At 44.4% G+C, this 21,836-nt stretch overlaps 1 protein-coding gene across 2 annotated transcripts in view; it reads left to right on the forward strand.

The window, feature by feature from the left end:
• The first annotated feature begins 732 nt into the window (after window positions 1–732).
• The window catches only part of PPP1R2 (protein phosphatase 1 regulatory inhibitor subunit 2), a 60,195-nt gene continuing 39,091 nt past the window's right edge, over window positions 733–21,836 (forward strand). The window contains exons 1-3 of one of the 2 annotated variants that reach the window (XM_068281149.1): window positions 733–971; window positions 8,614–8,721; window positions 10,437–10,520. In XM_068281149.1, the coding sequence (XP_068137250.1) occupies window positions 853–971; window positions 8,614–8,721; window positions 10,437–10,520 (311 nt within the window). In that variant the 5' untranslated portion in view covers window positions 733–852. The remainder of the gene's footprint in view (window positions 972–8,613; window positions 8,722–10,436; window positions 10,521–21,836) is intronic. The other variant, XM_068281151.1, reaches the window with a different exon arrangement.

Consider the following 21,836-nt stretch of genomic DNA (forward strand, 5'->3'; position numbering starts at 1 on the left):
GGTGATTATCATAGCAAAAGTAACAAGTAGTCAATTCATAAAGATTAGAGGTAGCGGTATGCGGACGGGTATTACCGCTACCTCTGATGTGGCGAGAAGTGTGCGGAATACAGTGCAGTGAATGGGACAGACCTCCCAAGCAGCTGCAGAGAGAACACCGCACGGAGGGACTCTGCCTGCTTCTCCTGTTTCCGCATGTCTCCCGACAGCCTAACGCCTGCCTACAGCGGAGTATCTCTGCACGCCTGTCACAACTAGCAAAATTTTTATGAATTACCACCCTGAAGGCGGAAATACCGACAGCGGTGTTTCCCCGCTCGACGTTACCTTACCGACAGCACCTTTATGAATCGAGGCCTTACTGACAGTTTTATCACCTGTTTATCACCTGTTTTACCGCACTTTTATCAAACATTTATCACACTCGGTAAATTTTTTGTGAATATTCAAAAAAATCGGTAACACTGGAGGTAATTTTTCACCCAAAAAAGAGTTATTGCACATGTTATTGTGAATAGAGCCCATTGATGGGAAGAGCACGATCCTTTTCTGTTTATTGTTTGCAATTTGTAACTTGTAGCATCTCTCCTTCTCTCTTCGTACTCGGCTATGGCCTCTGTTGCATGCATAGACACTAGATGGCGCCGTAACCACTGCTATCAGTATAGACAGCGTCATGGTTTCCATGGCAGGCAGGAAGCTTTCGTCCTGTCCTTCTAGAGCCTGCTGTCATACCGGATGTTACGCAAGGCAGCTGCTGCTGATGACGTAGCGGGCGGTGACAGAGTGGGAAAGCGGCCGGTGAAGGCTGAGAGCGGGTGATTTTCCCGGTACTCTGCTCCGGGACACAAGATGGAGGAACCGACGCAGAGGCCGATCAAAGGCATCCTGAAGAACAAGGGCTCGCAGCAGAGCGGACTCTGTGTGCTCAGCAAGGAGGAACTCGCCCTGGACAGAGATGAAGACCAGAGGTGGGAGGAGGGCTGCGAACATGCCACAGTTACATACCCTTCATGTTTACATGGCATGCCTGTCACATGGGGAGGAAAGATGGGGACACGCCTCCCCTGGGTGCACCATTACGGCCTGATGCAGCTTTCTGCAGTGTCCCCCTTTACACTTAACCAGCTGCTCTCAGTTATAACTGAAAAAAAACTGATTTTCAAAGTAATGTCCATATTTTCCTTTGGCTCAGTTCCCACGACGCATTTTAACTGAAATCTGTTTCACAATGCACTTTTATCGCAAAACCGCGTACTAACGCATACCAATGCAGTGAATGTAAAAGGGCCCTTGGGGGCCTGAGAGCCCTTTTACACTTAATGCATTGGTATGTGTTAGTACGCGTTGGTGCACGGTTTTTCCATAGCAGTGCAATGTGAAAAAGCTTTCAGTTAAAACGCGTTAAGTGTAAACAGTGCCATAAGAAAACATGGACACTACTTTGAAAATCAGTTGACCTTTTAGTTATAACTGAGTGCAACTGAGTCAGTGTAAATGGGTCCTTAGCCATAATACTTAATTTGATGCAGCACCAGCCATTGATGCAGCATCAACAATTGACCAAAAATGAATTGAACACACAGCAATCAATGTTATTTTTGTAGCTAGAATTTCAGGCCCAGGACACTATCTGCATAGCATTTGTATGGTTTTCCATGTTGCCTGGGTTTAAGCACTGTGGTTGGCATTAGTCTACTTGAGGAGACCCAGCAGGAAACTCATAGGGAAATTCAGCTAATGTGGTTGGGTGGACGGCACCCTCTCAAATTGCTAGGTTTCCATTAGATTGTAGTAAAATACGCCACACTATTTGGCCAATTACAATGCTTTGTGCTATAATAGGGTGCTTTGATTAGAGAACTGTTCCCTACAGGGCTGTAGAGTCGGTACAAAAATCTTCCGACTCCTCAGTTTATGAAATCACGACTCCGACTCCGGGTACCCAAAATGGCTCCGACTCCTTAGTCTAATACTTAACAGGGATGTGGATTTTGTACAAAAATCAGCCACTTCCGACTCCTCAGTTTATGAAATCACGACTCCGGGTGCCCAAAATTGCCCCGACTCCGACTCCACAGCCCTGGTTCCTTATGAGGTTTCCTACTGGCTCCCCTACACTAGATTAGCACCTTGTGGTTTTCTTAAACACATGCATATTTTCAACAATCATGTTAGTGGAATTGCTCTGAAGTTTCCTTATGGGACCCCTAAATTAGACTAGCACCCACAAATTTGCTTCCCATTAAATTGGCCTTAAGCGCTGTCCACACACTAGATGAATCCAGTGTGTGTGTACAGCAGCCCCTGACTCTCTTGGCCATTTGTCAGGCAACATTTCTTGTATGTGTGTGTGAGGCTTTAGACCAGGGGTCCCCAAACGTTTTCGATTAAGGGACGGGTGAACATACTTCAAACGAATGGGGGGCCGGAGTATACATAATACTGTGTAATGTAGAAAACATTACATTGAACCTAGGTAGTGTCAACTATTACCTGTGTACACGTGCAGCCCTTTTGTCTCCCATTTAACCAAAGCAGATATTATGCCCCCAATACAGCATGTGCAAATAGTAAAAATCCTCTTTAGGCCGGACAGTAAAGCATACTCAGGGAGCACCTGCCATCCAATTGGACAGCAGTGTCACCTGATATGGAATTGGATTGGAAGCCAGCGAATGACTGCTCGCTGGCTTCCCTGTGGATTGATTGTATCAGCAGTGCTATTCTATATGCTAGACAAAAATATTTAAAGATGCAGTGGACCACATCTATAAGTGCCGTGCAGTGAAAATGTCAGCACCATCTAAATGCATACTGTGGAGCATGCAATCGGGAGGAAGGTGTAGTGGTTTGCGGATATCAGGGATGAGCAACTTATCAAATCCATATGAAATCCGGATGAGTTTCATCCGGATAATTAATGCAGCTGAGGGGGTGGGTGTTAAACTTACCCAGCAGCCTTCTTCTTTCATCCATCCCATAGTGCCTCCCACGCTGCGTTCCAAGCTGCGGTCACATGACAACAAACACTTCCTTCCGGGTTGGAGGATGTGTTTGTAGTCACGTGATGCGGCTTGGAACGCAGCGTGGGAGGCGCCGTGGGATGGGTGAAAGAAGAAGGCTGCTGGGTAAGTTTAACCCCCACCCACCCGCTCAGCTGCATTAATTATCCTGGTATGCACATGCAAGTTTTATTGGCCAATGACTGGCCAATTTTACCAGCTCTATGTAGTATGAGAGCCAACACATTTTGAATACTATAAACAGATTGTGTAGCTAAGTTCTCTTGCTTAATAGAAATGGTAAAATTAAAAAAAAATTTGGATGTGTGTACCAAACTTTAGTCTAAGACGGTATTGTAAAATGTGCTGATAAATTGTATTTTTAACTGTTTTTCTATCATTTGGCTTGTGCTGTTTAGACAAAATTTCTCAGCTTTAAGCTCAGTTAGTCACCCATCCAGGACATGGTTTATTTATGTTGTGTACATATTGTAAATAGTTTGTACAGCACAATTAAAGCTTGGTGGTGCTGACAGAGATTGTGTCTCCAGACTTGACTGGTGGTGCTGACCAGGGCTGTGGAGTCGGAGTCGTGGAGTCGGGCAATTTTGGGTGCCTGGAGTCGGAGTCGGGAAAAAATGCTCCGACTCCTAATGAATTTGTAACTGTAATTAAAATAGAAAATATGATAAAATGTTCTATTTCTCAGATAATAGTCATTAAAAATAATGTATATATACAGTAATAGCTGTGCTTAGTCCACAAAAATGAAATAAACCAATCAAAATGAGTTACTTGTGCTGCTTCAATAAAGCAGTCCCCGTATTTTTAAGGTCAGATATACATATCTGATTGTGACTGTATATATGATGTGTACACAGGAATCTCTTATATATACTAAATAACATCTATGCTGTAAGAATAAAGCCTGATGTGTAGCTGTGTCACTAATAGAGATGGTCAACAAGATGGAAATAATTCTGCATTGATGCTCATTTATGCAAATGTATGCACTCCCTTTGCTGATGAAATCAAATAATTTGATATGTTGTTAAAATTTGGTTTGGTGACTACAAATTAAAGGGTAACTGAGACGGATGAAAAGTAAAGTTTTATAGTTTTATACATACCTGGGGCTTCCTCCAGCCCCCTTCAGGCTAATCAGTCCCTCGCTGTCCTCCACCACCCGGATCTGGTAATTCAGCTAGTCAGCGCTGTCCGGCCGCATGCCGCTCCCACAACCAGGAACATTCTGCACCTGCGCAATAGTGCTGCACAGGTGTAGTATGCTCCTGGCGGCAGAGTGTGTGCATGCGCACTACGCCCGACTGGCTCAAGTACCTGGACTCATAGCAGAAGATCCAGGTGGTGGAGGAGGACAACGAGGGACTGATTTTCCTGAAGGCGGCTGGAGGAAGCCCCAGGTATGTATAAAACTTTAATTTCATCTGTCTCAGGTTTACTTTGTTACACAGTAGTACTATACTTTACATATGCACTTTCCACAGAGCTGCAGGGAATCCACTGAGAATGCTGTGCACATTGAACACAGAGGTGTTGTCTGTTTACAATCTCCTCATTCCCCTGCAGAGTACCTGCACATCATTTTTACATGTACCCACACTTACATTGCCTAGGGCCTGATAGTTGTTCTTTGTTCCGGTTTGTACCTTTTACAAGTACTCTTACCAAGGACTAGTTTTAGTCTAAAGGGAATAAATATAGTAGTCTACATATCCTTCTCACTTCAGTTGTCTTGTAAAATTCCTAAGCGTTGGCAGTTAAGAGACGAATTTCATGTGTCATACTTTTAATCAACAAAATTGTAATATGCAAATTAGAGGAGTCGGAGTCGGTGGAATCCTAAACTGAGGAGTCGGAGTCGGTGGATTTTTGGACCGACTCCACAGCCCTGGTGCTGACAGAGATTGTGTCTCCAGACTTGCCTGGTGGTGCTGACAGAGATTGTGTCTTCAGACTTGCCTGGTGGTGCTGACAGAGATTGTGTCTTCAGACTTGCCTGGTGGTGCTGACAGAGATTGTGTCTCCAGATTTGCCTGGTGGTGCTGACAGAGATTGTGTCTCCAGACTTGCTTGCCTTTCTGCCTATCGCAGAAGTCAAAAGCAGCGGCTACTTATCCCCTTTCTTACAAATTGTGGTATGTGTACAGTTTCTGGGTTCAGTGTAATGCCTAGTACACGCACCATACAATTTTCTGTTAAGGTGCCCATACGCTGGTCGATTTCAGCCATTGATCGATTCTATAGAATCCTGGCCGCAATAGCAGCATACGGGGCGATATACAGGCTGGGAACGCGAACAATCACTCGCGTTCCCATGCCTGTCGGCCGGTGACGGCCAAACCGGAAGTGTTCGCCGGCGGGTGCAGAGGCATCGGAGCGGAGCTGCGAGGGCACCGATCGGCTGCAGGGGGCTGAGGGAAGCCCCAGGTGAGTTCATCTCATTTTTTTTGTTTGGCTTTAGGTTCACTTTAACAGAAAATCTTACAGAAAATTGTATGGTGTGTACTAGGCATAAAGGTGCATGTACAGCATGTGTGCAAACATTGAGAACAATGAAGGACAGAATGTTTATGATATAGGTGTGGCAGCAACTGAGGCGCTTGTGCATATGTCGGCAGTAGTAGGTGGGAAAAGGTGAGGCAGGGAGTAGCAAGAGCATATGAAATTAAGAAGGTTCAGTGAGGGATCAATCATGTTTTTTGGGAAGGCTGAGGAAAGAGAAGAGGATCATGGGAGAGAGGGGAGGATGATGGTTGAGTGATGGCTCCTTCTCACTTGAACTTTTGCTCCTCCCCCACCCACAGTACTGGATCATTGTGGTAAAATGTGAGGATTGTTGGCAGTTGGTTTTAAGACTCTTTTTTTTTTTTTTATTTACTTATTTTAGTATATAGCGCCGACATATTACGCAGCGCTGTACAGAGTATATTGTCTTGCCACTAACTGTACCTCAGAGGGGCTTACAATCTAGTCCCTACTATAGTCATATGACTAAGTATGTATTGTTCAGTGCATGTATCATAGTCTAGGGCCAATTTAGTGGCCGGAGCACACCCACACAAACACGGGGGGAACATTCAAACTCCTTGCAGATATTGACCTGGCTGGGATTCGAACCAGGGACCCAGCGCTGCAAGGCGAGATCGCTAAATACTACACCACCGTACTGTAAATAGAGGTGTTCTATGTTGTGGTGTTTGTAGTGTCATTGTGTGTTGTGCTGCTGGCTGTAAGATGACTGCTAATTTTTGTTCAGTTTATTGCATTGTATAATTTTAGGTTTATTTTTGTAGCTTGATGTAATGCATGCTGCTGTGTCATTGAGCTCTGACGTTTGTGAAGTGTAAATAGGTGGTGACTGGAGGGTGTGGCATTGCCTTGATGAGACAGTACAAAATAACACTGGCCTGTCTTAAATTGTGCTGCCCAAACAAAAACATAGAAAAAGACAGTGTGTAGTGAGGTAGTTATTATTTTGGCTTTGCAGCATCCCTGTATTCTCCACAGCATGGGCAATATGCTAAAAGCATGCTGTGAACTGTCCGTCTCTGAAGATCTTACCTTCTCTCCGTGTTCAATGTGACTCTAGCTTATGACCAGGGCTGTGGAGTCGGTCCAAAAATCCACCGACTCCGACTCCTCAGTTTAGGATTCCACCGACTCCTCGACTCCGACTCCTCTAATTAGCATATTACAATTTTGTTGATTAACTGTATGTAACGTGAAATTCGTCTCCTAACTGCCAACGCTTAGGAATTTTACAAGACAACTGAAGTGAGAAGGATATGTAGACTACTATATTTATTCCCTTTGGACTTGGTAAGAGTACTTGTAAAAGGTACAGACCAGAACAAAGAACATCTATCAGGCCCTAGGCAATGTGACTGTGGGTACATGTAAGAATGAGGTGCAGGTACTCTGCAGGGGACTGAGGAGATTCTTCCTCTATTACACATTCTTCTTGCACAATCTGAACAAGGTTTATGGGTGATAGACAACACCTCTGTGTTCAATGTGCACAACATTCTCAGTGGATTCCCTGCAGCTCTGTGGGGAGTGCATATGTAGTGTATAGTACTACTGTGTAACAAAGGAAACCTGAGACAGATGAAATTAAAGTTTTATACATACCTGAGGCTTCCTCCAGCCCCCTTCAGGCTAATCAGTCCCTCGCTGTCCTCCTCCGCCACCTGGATCTTCTGCTATGAGTCCAGGTACTTGAGCCAGTCTGGTGTAGTGCGCATGCACACACTCCGCCGCCGGGAGCGTACTACACCTGCGCAGCACTATTGTGCAGGTGCAGAACGCTCCTGGCTGTGGAAGCGGCACGTAGTCAGACTGCTCTGACTGGCTGAATTACCTGGACTCATAGCAGAAGATCCAGGTGGCGGAGGAGGACAGTGAGGGACTGAATGGCCTGAAGGGGGCTGGAGGAAGCCCCAGGTATGTATAAAGCTTTTCTTTTAATTCGCCTCAGGTACCCTTTAATTCATAGTCACCAAACCAAATTTTAACAACATATCACATTATTTGATTTCATGAGCAAAGGGAGTGCGTACATTTGCATAAACCAGCATCAATGCAGAATTATTTCCATCTCATTGACCATCTCTCTTAGGGCTGGTGCACACCGAGCGGCTTTTTCAGCGTTTCTGCAGCCGCTTGCGGCTGCGGATCCGCTTGGTCAATGTATCTCAATGGGGTGGTGCACACCAGAGCGGGAGGCGTTTTGCAGAAACGAATCCTCGCGGGGTGAGGCATTTTTTGGATTTCGGATGCATTTCTGCCTCAATGTTAAGTATAGGAAAAACGCAAACCGCTCTAAACGCCTGTTCAGAGCGGTTTTGCCGGCGTTTTTGTTACAGAAGCTGTTCAGTAACAGCTTTACTGTAACAATATATGAAATCTACTACACCAAAACCGCTACACAAAACCGCAAAACGCTAGCTGAAACGCTACAGAAAAAGAAGAAAAAGCGTTTCAAAATCTGCTAGCATTTTGCGGATCTGCTAGCGGGTTTTGGTGTGCACCAGGCCTGAGTGACATGGCTACACATCAGGCTTTATACTTACAGCACAGATGTTATTTCGTATATATAAGAGATTCCTGTGTACACATCATATATACAGTCACAATCAGATATGTATATATGACTTTAAAAATACGGGGACTGCTTTATTGAAGCAGCACAAGTAACTCATTTTGATTGGTTTATTTCATTTTTGTGGACTAAGCACAGCTATTACTGTATATATATACATTATTTTTAATGACTATTATCTGAGAAATAGAACATTTTATCATATTTTCTATTTTAATTACAGTTACAAATTCATTAGGAGTCGGTACATTTTTTCCCGACTCTGACTCCAGGCACCCAAAATTGCCCGACTCTCCGACTCCACAGCCCTGCTTATGACATCCAGTGTCAGTCTGAGAATCAAGTTTTACTAAACTGCGCAGATACATCAATGTTTTCTGTTGAGCCATTTTAAATGTTTACTTAATTAGCAAGTTACTTAATACATCACACGTCAAGATGAAGCCTGGATATTGACGTTGATTTTAACTTATCTTTATTTAGTAAAAAGTCACAGAAGTGGGATGAAATGAATATTCTGGCAACGTACCATCCTTCAGACAAAGACTATGGCTTAATGAAAATAGATGAACCCAGCACCCCATATAACAGGTAATATCATATTCCATTTCTGGAACAATGTATGATTTAGATGGACAACTGTAAATATCTGGTAAAAGTGTTCTTGAGTAATATTTCAGAGCAGGGGCGTTGCTAGGATCCTAAGAGATCCGGGGCACTTTTGGGCACTCTAGCTGAAAAATGGGTGTGGCCATGGGAGGAGCCAAATTTACATGAACTTAACAGCAGTCTAAGTAGGCCTGCTCAGCCAAATGTTGGACGAAGCCCTTCTCTCCATTAGAACAAATAAAAAAGCAAAAAAAAGGCAGCATATCACATAAAAACCTGTCCACACTTGTCAGTTTTTTTTGTACATTTTCTGCATAGAAAAACAAGAGAACCAATGTTAATGAATGGGCTAGTTCACACTTGATTACATTTTTGACATGCAGAAAAAAAAATTGACAGCAATGCATCACTGCCCGACAACTCATGCAGAAAAACTGACACAGAAAACTAATAGACAAGTGTGGACCCAGCCTTAATAGGCAGTGTCACTTAAACATAACTAGGCAGAGTTACCTGGCTTCTGGTCTTTCTTTCTGCTGGGTGGGCTGGCCTGCTGCCAGATCCCTATTACATTTCATGGCCTTTCTGGGGAACCCCCCACCCCAGATGTTCCCATGGGCCTCCCATTCAGGCACCATAGAAGGACCACAGCTCCCTGCTTGCCCCCAAAGACCTCAGAGTGCCCAGCAGGACAACACAGCACCCAGTATGCCTACATAGGGGCACCCAGCATTCCCCCAATTGATGCACCACAGCTGCCAGCATGCCCACCATTGAGGCAACACAGCTAATTTTGCATAGGGAATATCTGGGGCACCCCAGAATAGATCCGGGGCACGTGCCACTGATCTTTGGGGCTAGCAACGCCCTTGTTTTAGAGGAAGTACATCTCTAACCTTCAGTCCAATGAAGGTTTCTCAGGTCATCTTTCAAGACAATACCTGAGATAACTGCCTAAACTTACTATGGAAACACAAACTACACAGGAAATTTAAACCCCACTCATCCTCCTTGCCCCTCACATTGTATATCCCACCTGCCTGGAAGCAAGTAACATTCTCTCTAAATGTTATGAATGTTCCAGTCTACAGATGTCTCCATTTTCTTTTCCCTGCGTTAGGGTACTGAATCCTATGCTTGTTCTTCTCTGTACCTAGTCAAGAACCAAATAAAAAAACAGAATGAATATACACTGGAGGGTGCGCTGTTTACACCCAATGTTCCCTTTTGTGAGCAGCAAGTGCAGTGTTCACCCCAGGCTGTTTTAGCCGGGTGCTCCACCGGGCTAGTTTTGGAGAGCACCCAGATATCAGCGGCTCACCACCTCCTATGCTGTCAGCAGAGTTGCGCACAGAACCACCGGCCCTGCATTCTGTCATCTCGCCTCACCTGGCTACTTTTTCATGCCACCAGACTGGAAATAATTTCTGGGGAGAACACAGGAGTGTCTTCTGGAGTGTTCTAGTGTTAACCTATTCTTTGGTGAAAATTGCTGGCCTCTGTGACTTCTTCTTCATATCACCCAGCATAATTATAGTGTTGATAATATTATCATACACTGCTATGTGCATTAGTTGTTGTTTTTTTATGACTACACCAACATGCTTGAAGCTTTAGCAGATATACTTGTCAGGTGGGATGGATTTGCAATCCTGCTTACTAATGCCGGATTTTCGATATTATTATTTTCCTTACAGAATGGTTGGAGATGATGACGATGAAGGAGCTATGAGTGATACAGAGTCAAATGAAGCATTAACCGCAGATATCTTGGCTCAGAAGTAAGAAATGGCAGTTTAGGCTGTCTGAACTGCTTGTGGTAACTGTGACTGTGAAAACATACTATTCCATGTGTTGTGCGGCTTATATGTATGTGTTTAGATGGGCTGGAGAAAGATTAAACCTGCCCTGTTTTAGTGTCTTAGAAGGGAAGATTTCCTTAACTTCCTCTGATAAAAAAACAGGGCTTTGCCAGGACTTTAACTCTCACAACTCTTAAGCCCAATCTACACAATACGATTCTTTGTGCGATTCGATTACGATTCTATTTACGATACGATTAAATCCGACATGTCCGATCGGGATTCGATTCAATTCGAATTGCCATTGTTTTACAATGGCAAATCGAATTGAATCGAATCCCAGTCGGACATGTCGGATTTAATCGGATCGTAAATAGAATCGTAATCGTATCGTGTAGATTGGGCTTCACCAAGAATGTGGTCTCCATGGGTTCCTATGAATAATACACTAGAGAGCCAGTGACATTACCTGTACTGGGTGTTCTACAGCAATTTTTTGCCCGAAGTCTGTGACTCACAGCTAGACCATGTAGGATTCAGGGTTTTTTTTTTTTTGTTTTTTCCACGGCTGTAGAGTCAGTCGGAGCAATTTTTGGGTACCTGGAGTTGTTGGTTTCATAAAGTCGGATGATTTTTGTACTGATCCCATAGCTTGATAGGGCTGTGGAGTTGATGAGTTGGAGTAATTTTTGGGTACCGGGAGTCGGACTGGGATGATTTTTTTTTTTTATTTTTATTTTTTTTTTTTTTTTTTGTGCCGACTCCACAATCCTGTTTTTTTTTTCTCTGCAGAATTGTCTCTTTTTGTAGACTTCTCTAATGGGTATACTAAAACGGGGTTGTCAGCTGCTACCCGCCTCAGAACTCTGCAGACTAATATGTTCTTTCTCTGCTCCCCTCAGGCAGTGAGTAAACATAATTGTTTATTAAATTGTGCAAAAACTTGTATTCCAGTCTGCATGGCATGGTCATGTGACTCGCACTGCCAGCACTTTATTATCACCTCTTCTCTCGTGCTGCCTAGGTTTCCTTAGGGCTCTTTTACACCAGAGCCTTTTTTCAGCATTTTAACGCAAAGTCTATACTTTGCGTTAACCAAAGTAAAAGGAAAGTCCATAGACTTTCATTTTACCTTTCACACCCGACGCTGCGTTTCGATGCGTTGCGGTACGACGCACCCGTGAGCTGTTTCTCGTCGGGAATCGGCGGTTTCCCGTCGGGTTAATTAATACTACCGCCGCTACTCAGCGTTGCACCGCAGATTCCCGACGACAGGCCGCAGGTTAGTCAGCGCGTGCAGGAGAACTGCTCCTGCACGTGTTAGATGTGAAAGGAGCCTTAGGGTCCTTTTACACTTAATGCGTTAATATGCATTAGAACGCATTGGTGCGTGTTTTTCCTTAGCAGTGCATTATGAAAAATCTTTCAGTTAAAACGCGTATAGAGTGAACTGTGCATGGGCATTACTTTGAAAATCAGTTGTCCTTTCAGTTATAACTGAGAGCAACTGATTAAGTGCAAAAGTGGCCTAAAGATAACATGTGCAGGAGCTGCCACTCGTTGTAAGCGGAAGGTGGTGTGGCCCAAGCTTCCACACGTTTTCATTGTCTTTTTGGAGCTTCCCAACCATAACGATGCAGAGAGGGAACCTGGTTCTGATAGGTTAGCTCTCAAAGAAGTTGGGAAGGTTCCTGCATAATTTACAAGGTTAGAGGGAATTGGGGAGAAAAAAAAAAACATTTTCTACTGGACAGATGCTGGTACTGGCTGGACAAATGCATGTATTGTATGATTGTCCACACTAAACTGGTGTTTGGTTGTGGCCCTTTAAAAACAGAAAAGGCAAACGGAAAAAGAAAATCTATATTTGCTCCATGCTGTTGTTGATATTTCTGTTCCAAGAAGAAAAACTGCAAAATCTTCCTAAAGCTTTTGTTAGCCAAAAAAATAAAAAAATTTGATTTTTTTTTTGTTTTGTTTTAGTTAAAGTGGTGCAAGTATGGCTGCTCCATGTATTTTTTTTATTTTTATTTTTTTGTCTTTGTTCAAGCACACTGGTTAGTAAAATAAGTGTACTGACACTTTTCAATGAAAAGTATCTGTCCTCTTTTCGTGGGCACATTGTGGATTCCAAAGCTGCAGAGAAAATATGGCCTGCAGCTGAAATCCTTTTAAGACACAAATACCATATAAGGTCCTGATTGAACAATGCGAGTACAATAACCTAAGGATATGTATACTGTCTAATATATTGTGCTGCCTATATTCAGCTTTATTTTTTAAAGTCTGAAGGAGTTGAACTATGCAAATAACACTTCTGAAAATTTAGAATGCATAGAGCTTCATGGCAAGCCTGGCTTTAGAAGATGTTTAATGCTAGTTCTCATTTCCATTTTTTCACAGAGGGACAGTCCCATGTACGGGAACAGATTATCTTAGAAGTTTTTTTTGGGAGATATATATAACAAATCACTTGAAAAGAGAACCTGAAGCGGTTTTTTTGGGGGGCAGATGGGACACAGAGGCATGTTCTCTGCCTCATAACATGTCTCTGAGTCGTCCTCCGCCCCTTCCCCGCCGCCGCTCTCTGCCACCTCCCCACCGCCACGCTATAGCCCCCCGAAATTGGTGACAATATTTGTCGCTATCTCGGAGGGTAAGTAGAGAAGAGGGATTCCCTGCTCAAAACGCCCCCTGGGGCATTCCAGCCGGCTTTCCAGAGCTGCCATTGGGCAGCTCTCTCTCCCTGGCCATGCCCTCTGCTGCTCCCCCGCCTCCCTGCATGCTGCTGTAAAGGCTGTCATACACTGGTCGATTGCCACCAGACTGACCAGCAGATAGATTCCTCTGTGATCGAATCTGATCAAAGAAGGATCTATTAGCTGCTTACATCGATTTCACTATGAAACTGATTCACAATCTGTGGATGTGCTGCCGACACCACCTAGCTACCCCCCCCACCCCCGCATACATTACCTGATCCAGCCAGCGCGAGTCCCCCGGTCTCCGCTGCCTCTTCTCCGCTTTCTCTTCTCCGAGCTCGCTCCAGCTTCACTTTACTTCCTGCCGGGGGAAGTTTAAACAGTAGAGGGCGCTCTGCTGTTTAATTAAACTACCCCCGACAGGAAGTAAGTGAAGCCAGCCGGAGCCCAGCGCGGAGAAGAGACGCGCCGGCGAAACAGGTAATGTATTACCGCTAGCTTCGGACATTCGAACGTCGCTATTGACGCACACTCCCGACCCACCGGCGATCGAGCGAAATCTTCCGCATGGACAGATCGACGGGAACGATCGATTTCAGATGGAAATCGAACGTTTGGTCAGCGTTTGCGCAACGATTTCACGGCAGACTCGATCACAGTGATCGAATCTGCTGTATATCGGCGAGAAATAGTAAGTGTATGTGCCTCTTAAGAGAGAGATCTCTCTCATCCATTGATAGGTTTGATGCAATGAATGTGTTTGCATGTTTGCACTATGCATGTTACAGGGCCAGAGTTAGGACACCTATGTTTACCTGGGTACTTCTGCGCAGTATAGGTGATTAAGCATAAGAATGCATTCTTCTGTGAACTAAAACCCCGGCTTTTAACTTAGCTGTAGGGATAACAGTTGTGCCTGGATGAGTAAATCTGTGAATGCATTTGTTTGAACATTTGCATGCAAGAGTGCGAAGGGTTAATAGATTTTTGCTGTTTTCTAGCCACACCCCCTTCAGCACCTGCCTTTCCTTAATAATTTATTTAATGTCCTAACTAGAGGCGATGTGCCTGGATATATGTATTTTTTCTCATCCTAGCGTCGTGATGGTTTTGGCGGCTACCTGATTCACACAGCCTCCTGGATCAGGTAGCATAATTTTTTTATTTTTTTATATGAGCCCACCTCGGGCTCTCTTTGAAGATAACCTGAGTTGGTTCAGTAGCCCTTATTTATACTTACCTGGGGCTTGCTCCAGCCCCATGAGCACTGTTGCTTCCCTTGGCCTGCTGTTCAGTCCCTCCGTTATGCCGCTATGACTCCCGGTAACCTGGGCAGTCACTGCTTCGTGCGCATGTGCGGATTGGCTGCGCCCACCCCTTGTCGCCCTCCTGTCCCCTGGAGCGTTCTGCATCTGCACAGTACGCTCCAGGGGATGGAAGCACGCGCGGCTGAGCTGCGCATTAGCAAAAGTCCATGACTGCCAGCATCTTACCGGATTACTGGGTGCCGTAGCACTAGAACAGAGGGGCTGAAGAGGACGGTGAGGGAAGCCACGGTGCTCATGGGGCTGGAGGAAGCCCCAGGTAAGTATAAATAAATGGAATCAAAGAGACTGGCAGGTACTCAGACTGTGCAGATATGTACAGGATATTCCAGTGTATAATAGTCAACCAATGAATCCACCCAAACAAAACTGTGCTCAAGACTATCCATGTGAAAATTCAAAAGGCAGAGAAAAGTCTGGCACTATAGTTTAAAGGATACCCGAACTGACATGTGACATGATGAGAAAGACATGTGTATGTACAGTGCTAAGCACACAAATAACTATGCTGTGTTCTTTTTTTTCTTTTCCTGCCTGAAAGAGTTAAATATCAGGTATGTAAGTAGCTGACTCAGTCCTGATTCAGCCAGTGTGACCCTTACTGATAAGAAATTCCGCTTTTTATCTTTCTTGCTCTCAGAAGCCATTTTCTGCTAGTAAAGTGTTTTATAGTTGCAATTTCTTATCAGTAAGGGTCACAGTGTAGTCACTTCCTGTCTGAGTCAAGACTAAGTCAGCCACTTACATACCTGATATTTAACTCTTTCAGACAGATAAAGAAAAAAAGGAACTGTACATACACATGTCTATCTCATCATGTCACATGTCACTCCAGGTATCCTTTAATGACAGCAATGTGCAGTACAAAAAAACAGCCATGTGTTGTAGCAGCAAGATGCACCAGCTTGTATGTATGAATAGCTGTTGCTTGTGTACCTTTTTATAGATCTTCAGATTACGTTAAAGTAAGTGATAGGAAAAAAAAGATAGACAATGGAAGAGAAAGAGAGACTAGTCAGTTCCAGAGGGGTGGAGCGCTGCCGGGGTCATTGGGAGTAAACATCTGACGCCAAGGGGGCCGGGTTCCTAGAAGTTTTTTAATTGGCTGTCAAAGTAAGGATTAGATACAGACCTAGGAGGAAGGACTGGAGAATTACATTTTCAGGTGCATGGAAACAGTTGAGCTGATAGAGTAAGCAGCAGAGGATGACGTATAGTAGGTGCGTAGGTTGGGGTTTGAGTAGAATCAACATGGAATATAGAAAAAGAGCATTGCTCTATCAACGTAATGTACTTGAAAATAGAGAACTGAATGCCATAAGTCCTTTTCTGTGTGCTCATTTACTCTGCATCCTGGTACACATAAACAACATTGTCTCTGGCAACTACTTCATAATACATCATTGTTGTTGACTGCCAGTGTCGGTGAGCAGAAATTGTCCAAACGCTAATTATCTTCACTGAGGGGCTGAAGCTGAGGCTAGCACATAGCTGAGTGATTAATAAAGCTACTGGTTAACTGCTAGGGTCACTTGCTAGGAACTTTATTCTTTTTTTTTTTTTTTTTTTTTTTTTTAAACCCAATTTCTGCCTCCTGGATGCTGCACCTTGATACAAAATACTTTCCATGCCATCTAAGCACAGCATCCCTGGGCGATGACCTCTCCACTTTCCACCTGGCCAGGAAGCTAGTATAATATATGTAAATTGGCAGCACGGTATATAGAGGAAGCCTTCCACTCAGATCACGAGCCTGGAGGTGCTCCCATATATGGCAGGGACAATGGCTGGTAATATTCCCCTTTTATGCATAAGGCCAGAGGGGATTTGATCAGGAGCAGCATGGCTTTCAAAGTCAGCTTGGCTTATCTTTCTGCTAAAATATAAATTCATTCTCCCAGAAGTCCTCGGGAGGTCAGACCACCCACCATTTGATCTGCCAGAACCAGAATGTGCATACCGACACAGAACGCTATAGGGCCAGTGAGCCTGTTTTGATTCTGTTATAATAAGGCACAGCTACAGAGGTACAGCGGGAATCTTCCCCCCCCCCCCCCATTCCTATCATCTGTTGTAGTTGGGCAGCATTTTGTGTTACTTAGGCTGGTTATGTTGTATTTATGATTTCTTGCTGACCATGGACTCAACTACAGGTCCTTCCTCCCAGGGTTGTGAAGTTAAGCTTCTCTACCCCTCTGTTTTGTTTTTTTACGCAACCTCTTTATATTTTTGTCCACAGTCTTGATGGTTTCAGAGGCAGCCAGTCAGGGCCACATCTGGCAAGAATGAAGTGCATGCACAGCGGACCCTGATTTCCCGCAACCCCCCCCCCCTCCCCTTTCCATGCCTCAGCGGTGGGTCATCTCAAGACAGCACAGACTGAGGGCATTGGTCTCCTCACCCCGACTGCCCTCTGCTGCTCTTTTTGAGTCTCGCTTCCTACCTAAGTCCTTGTGCTAGGTTTTACTTAAGATTTTTGATAAGGCTAATAGAATGTGGCCTTCCTTTCTTTGTTTTTATTTCAGCCTGATCAGATTCTTACATCAGAAATAGGGGGAAAGGAGTGAAAACATACAGGGAGTGCAGAATTATTAGGCAAGTGGCATTTTTGAGGAATAATTTTATTATTGAACAACAACCATGTTCTCAATGAACCCAAAAAACTCATTAATATCAAAGCTGAATATTTTTGAAAGTAGTTTTTAGTTTGTTTTTAGTTTTAGCTATTTTAGGGGGATATCTGTGTGTGCAGGTGACTATTACTGTGCATAATTATTAGGCAACTTAACAAAAAACAAATATATACCCATTTCAATTATTTATTTTTACCAGTGAAACCAATATAACATCTCAACATTCACAAATATACATTTCTGACATTCAAAAACAAAACAAAAACAAATCAGTGACCAATATAGCCACCTTTCTTTGCAAGGACACTCAAAAGCCTGCCATCCATGGATTCTGTCAGTGTTTTTATCTGTTCACCATCAACATTGCGTGCAGCAGCAACCACAGCCTCCCAGACACTGTTCAGAGAGATGTACTGTTTTCCCTCCTTGTAAATCTCACATTTTATGATGGACCACAGGTCTCAATAGGGTTCAGATCAGGTGATCAAGGAGGCCATATCATTAGTTTTTCTTCTTTTATACCCTTTCTTGCCAGCCACACTGTGGAGTATTTGGACGCGTGTGATGGAGCATTGTCCTGCATGAAAATCATGTTTTCCTTGAAGGATGCAGACTTCTTCCTGTACCACTGCTTGAAGAAGGTGTCTTCCTGGCAGTAGGACTGGGAGTTGAGCTTGACTCCATCCTCAACCCGAAAAGGCCCCACAAGCTCATCTTTGATGATACCAGCCCAAACCAGTACCCCACCTCTACCTTGCTAGCGTCTGAGTCGGACTGGAGCTCTCTGCTCTTTACCAATCCAGCCACGGGCCCATCCATCTGGCCCATCAAGACTCACTCTCATGTCATCAGTCCATAAAACCTTAGAAAAATCAGTCTTGAGATATTTCTTGGCCCAGTCTTGACGTTTCAGCTCGTCTTTCACCCTTTCTTACCTTGGGTCTCTGAGTATTGCACACCTTGTGCTTTTGGGCACTCCAGTGATGTTGCAGCTCTGAAATATGGCCAAACTGGTGGCAAATGGCATCTTGGCAGCTGCACGCATGACTTTTCTCAGTTCATGGGCAGTTATTTTGTGCCTTGGTTTTTCCTCGCGCTTCTTGAGACCCTGTTGACTATTTTGAATGAAACGCTTGATTGTTCGATGATCACGCTTCAGAAGCTTTGCAATTTTAAGAGTGCTGCATCCCTTTGCAAGATATATCAGTATTTTTTACTTTTATGAGCCTGTCAAGTCCTTCTTTTGACCCATTTTGCCAAAGGAAAGGAAGTTGCCTAATGTTATAATTTAAGTAGGCCTCAGTTATTGGGACAGAGTTTTAGGTAAAAGGCTTGTTCGCAGAATATACCTTTAAATAGAGTTTCTCGTGATGCAGGTAGAGGCAGGACAACATCACACTCTGGAGCTACCAACAGAGTGTGCCTCTGAAACAACTATACACCCGTAAAGGCTGGAAAGCCGAGAGTTGGTGGTTCTCGAAACAAGAAGTAAAAATCGAGATCAAGCCACATTTCCAGGTGACAAAGAGGGTGGGGAGAGCGGTCCCGGGGGAGGGAAAGCCAACACAGGGAACCCCATTCACACCACACGGGTCACCACAGGGAACGATATTACACAGTCCATATGCAGCCACTTATCCTCATGCTAGTTGGGTAAGTGAAGAGGTACTCTTAATTGAAAGATTGCAGAGAGTACAGTCTTCCCGACCTCAGGTACATATTGTGCCTCAGGACATAAGGGGGGAAGGGGTCTAAATCAGGACAGTTGGGGGCATATTTTGTCAGGGAGATGCTTAAAGATCCTGTGCAACTGAGATTGGACAAGGGGAGGTATATCGATTTTTCTGGAGAAGGATCTTTTGCATGGAAGCTTCAAGATGTTTGGGTGAACAAATGGAAACGGTGCAACATTCCTTTAGGCACCGCCACTTCCTTAGTTCCCACCTCAACCCGTGTCTTCCACCAGGACCTGAGAGGTCAACCTTTTTTGGTGCTAGACGGGGAGGTGAAACAAGTAGAGTTGTCCTCATGCGGGCAATTCTTGCAGAAGTACCTGCGTTGGCCGGGGCAAGTCAAATTTAGTGAAGAAGCCTGCGGGCTCAATAACGCAGAATGCGAGGCTACCATTCAAAAGATCCACCCTGAAGCCCAACCGATAGTTCCGGTGGCTGAAGGAAAGGTTTGTTTTTTTAGCATCCTGTCTAAGGACACATTCAAGGTACATGTTCATAATTGTTCCAATAAGGGGGATCTGTCAAGGGGAACATATTGGGTGAGTGGAGATCCCATATGGATCCAGTCATCCAGGTTGGATGACGTTATTTCTCAAATTGTTAAGAGAACTCTAAAGTGCAAAGTTTCACGGGTAGTTCCCGTCCTGAAAGAGAACATGACATGGGACAAAGGGGAACAGGTTTTGATCCAAGACGACCACATTTTGTTACAAAGGTTAAACAAACAGTACACTAAGTTAGAGGTAAGATTTCACCATGATCCAGGTGATCGTAACGAGGTAGAACGCACAAATAAGCAGGTGAGTTCCAGTCTGACCTGGTGGAAAAGGTTTCCGGTGATGTTCCAGGGACACTCGGACTGGGCCTCTGCAGTTCCAAAGTTCTTTCTACACCCACTGGTCGTCTGGATGGGGATGACAACTTTAGGCATCATTATCCAGGTGAGGTTGCGTGGTAAAATTACGTAAAACAAATTAACCTGCTCCAGAGATTGGTGCCTCATAAACAATCTCCTGAACCAATATTTTCAAATTAAGGGATATACAGGGTTACGGGTATAGGTTTAGTAGTACCTGTGATGGAGCTGATTGTATAAAGGCGCTCTTTTAGAAGGCACCTGGCACTGCTCCATTGAGTAACAAACACACAAGTTTCACTTTTCTGTGGTCATGCAAGTTTGTGAGTGATACGCAAGTGACACAAATGCTGAGCATGTGGTATAGAGGGACTTAGAAGTAGGGCCTCCCCAGAGAGCCTGGTTACAGGAAGACCAAGAGGTCGTGCTCTCTCTCTCTTCAAGGGGTAACCGTCTAGAGCAGAAAAGGTGTGTGAGCACGAGCATCGAAAAGTGAAACATAAAGGAAAGAAACCAGGTACTGCTGGGTTCCGAAGCTGGGATCTGCGGATCAAGCCATTTTAGCAGGGATTGTTATAATTTAAGTAGGCCTCAGTTATTGGGACTGAGTTTTAGGTAAAAGGCTTGTTTGCAGAATATACCTTTAAATAGAGTTTCTCGTGATGCAGGCAGAAGCATCTCAGTGTCTGCTTGAAGCAAATGATACAAGCAGATACTGAGAAGATGTTCCTAGTCCAAGGTCTTAGGCCTACACTGCCCCAGACAAATGGACTACGGGAACAATCAACATGGGCCATATTTATAAAACATAACATTCTTGCAACTAGGGCATAATATCTTATTGAATATTAATCGAGTAGGTGTGTGTCCTGACATCACAAGGGATCTGAACCAATCATAGATGGCTCAGATGAGGTCACATTTAACTCTTTCTGGTTCATATAAAGAGGGAGCACGGAGGGAAAAGGGTCTGCACTCTACTTTCCAGCTATCCGGCTCTCTATGCTTCCTAGTTAGAATACTAGCTTCCTGTATGTATGATGTAAATATATGTGATGTACATAGGAAAGACTATTTATACTTTGAAGAACTCAAACTGTAACACAAGATGCTTAATAAACCCCTTTGAAAGGTGAAGAAGGCTGTCTCCGCTCTATCTCCTGTATGCTGTCGCTGTGAGTTGCAGCTCTGATGAGTTGCTGGTGCCGGAGCTAAAGGTGATTTATTACACCTAATAATTATGCACACCTGATATAGGGTGTTGATGTCATTAGACCACACTCCTTCTTATTACAGAGATGCACATCACCTAATATGCTTAATTGGTAGTAGGCTTTCGAGCCTATACAGCTTGGAGTAAGACAACATGCATAAAGAGGATGATGTGGTCAAAATACTAATTTGCCTAATAATTCTGCACTCCCTGTACATCAAGTTTAAAAACCTCTACCACAAAGCATATTTCTTAAAACTGGGCTACGTGTTCAGCAAAAATGATTGCTACGCCTACTTCAAAACTATTATGTCAGTCCTTTTATCAGGCGTCCCCAACCACCGGGCCGCGGCCCACTGCTGGTCCGTTGGCAGTGTTCCGCTGGTCCACGGCGGGTCTGGCCATTCCCCCTCTCCCCCCGCGGGCGTCGCTCCTGTTACCTTATGAGCTGGCAGCTGCTTCCTTTCTTATATTCCCCCGTAGCCCCTCTCCTCTTTGCAGCATCTTCAATTACAGCATCGCGTCCCACGGCTGCTGTAAGGAAGGGAAGGAAGCAGGGCAGCGGTTCCCATGGTAACGGCGATGCGTATCGCTGCTACAGGAAGGCCGTCCCGCTTCCTTCCCTCCTTACAGCAACTGTGGGACGCGATGCTGTAATTGAAGATGCTGCAAACAGGAGAGGGGCTACGGGGGAAAGGAACATGTTCCCTTGTAGCCAATTAGCGATTTTCCCCCCCCCCCCCCCGCAGATTAATGATCACCACTGTAGCCAACAGCGTGTTCCTTCATCTCTCCCCTCCTCCGTGCACAGATTTCCTAAGAAAATGTAAATT

The sequence above is a fragment of the Hyperolius riggenbachi genome, chromosome 4, assembly GCF_040937935.1.
Source record: "Hyperolius riggenbachi isolate aHypRig1 chromosome 4, aHypRig1.pri, whole genome shotgun sequence".
NCBI lineage: Eukaryota > Metazoa > Chordata > Amphibia > Anura > Hyperoliidae > Hyperolius > Hyperolius riggenbachi.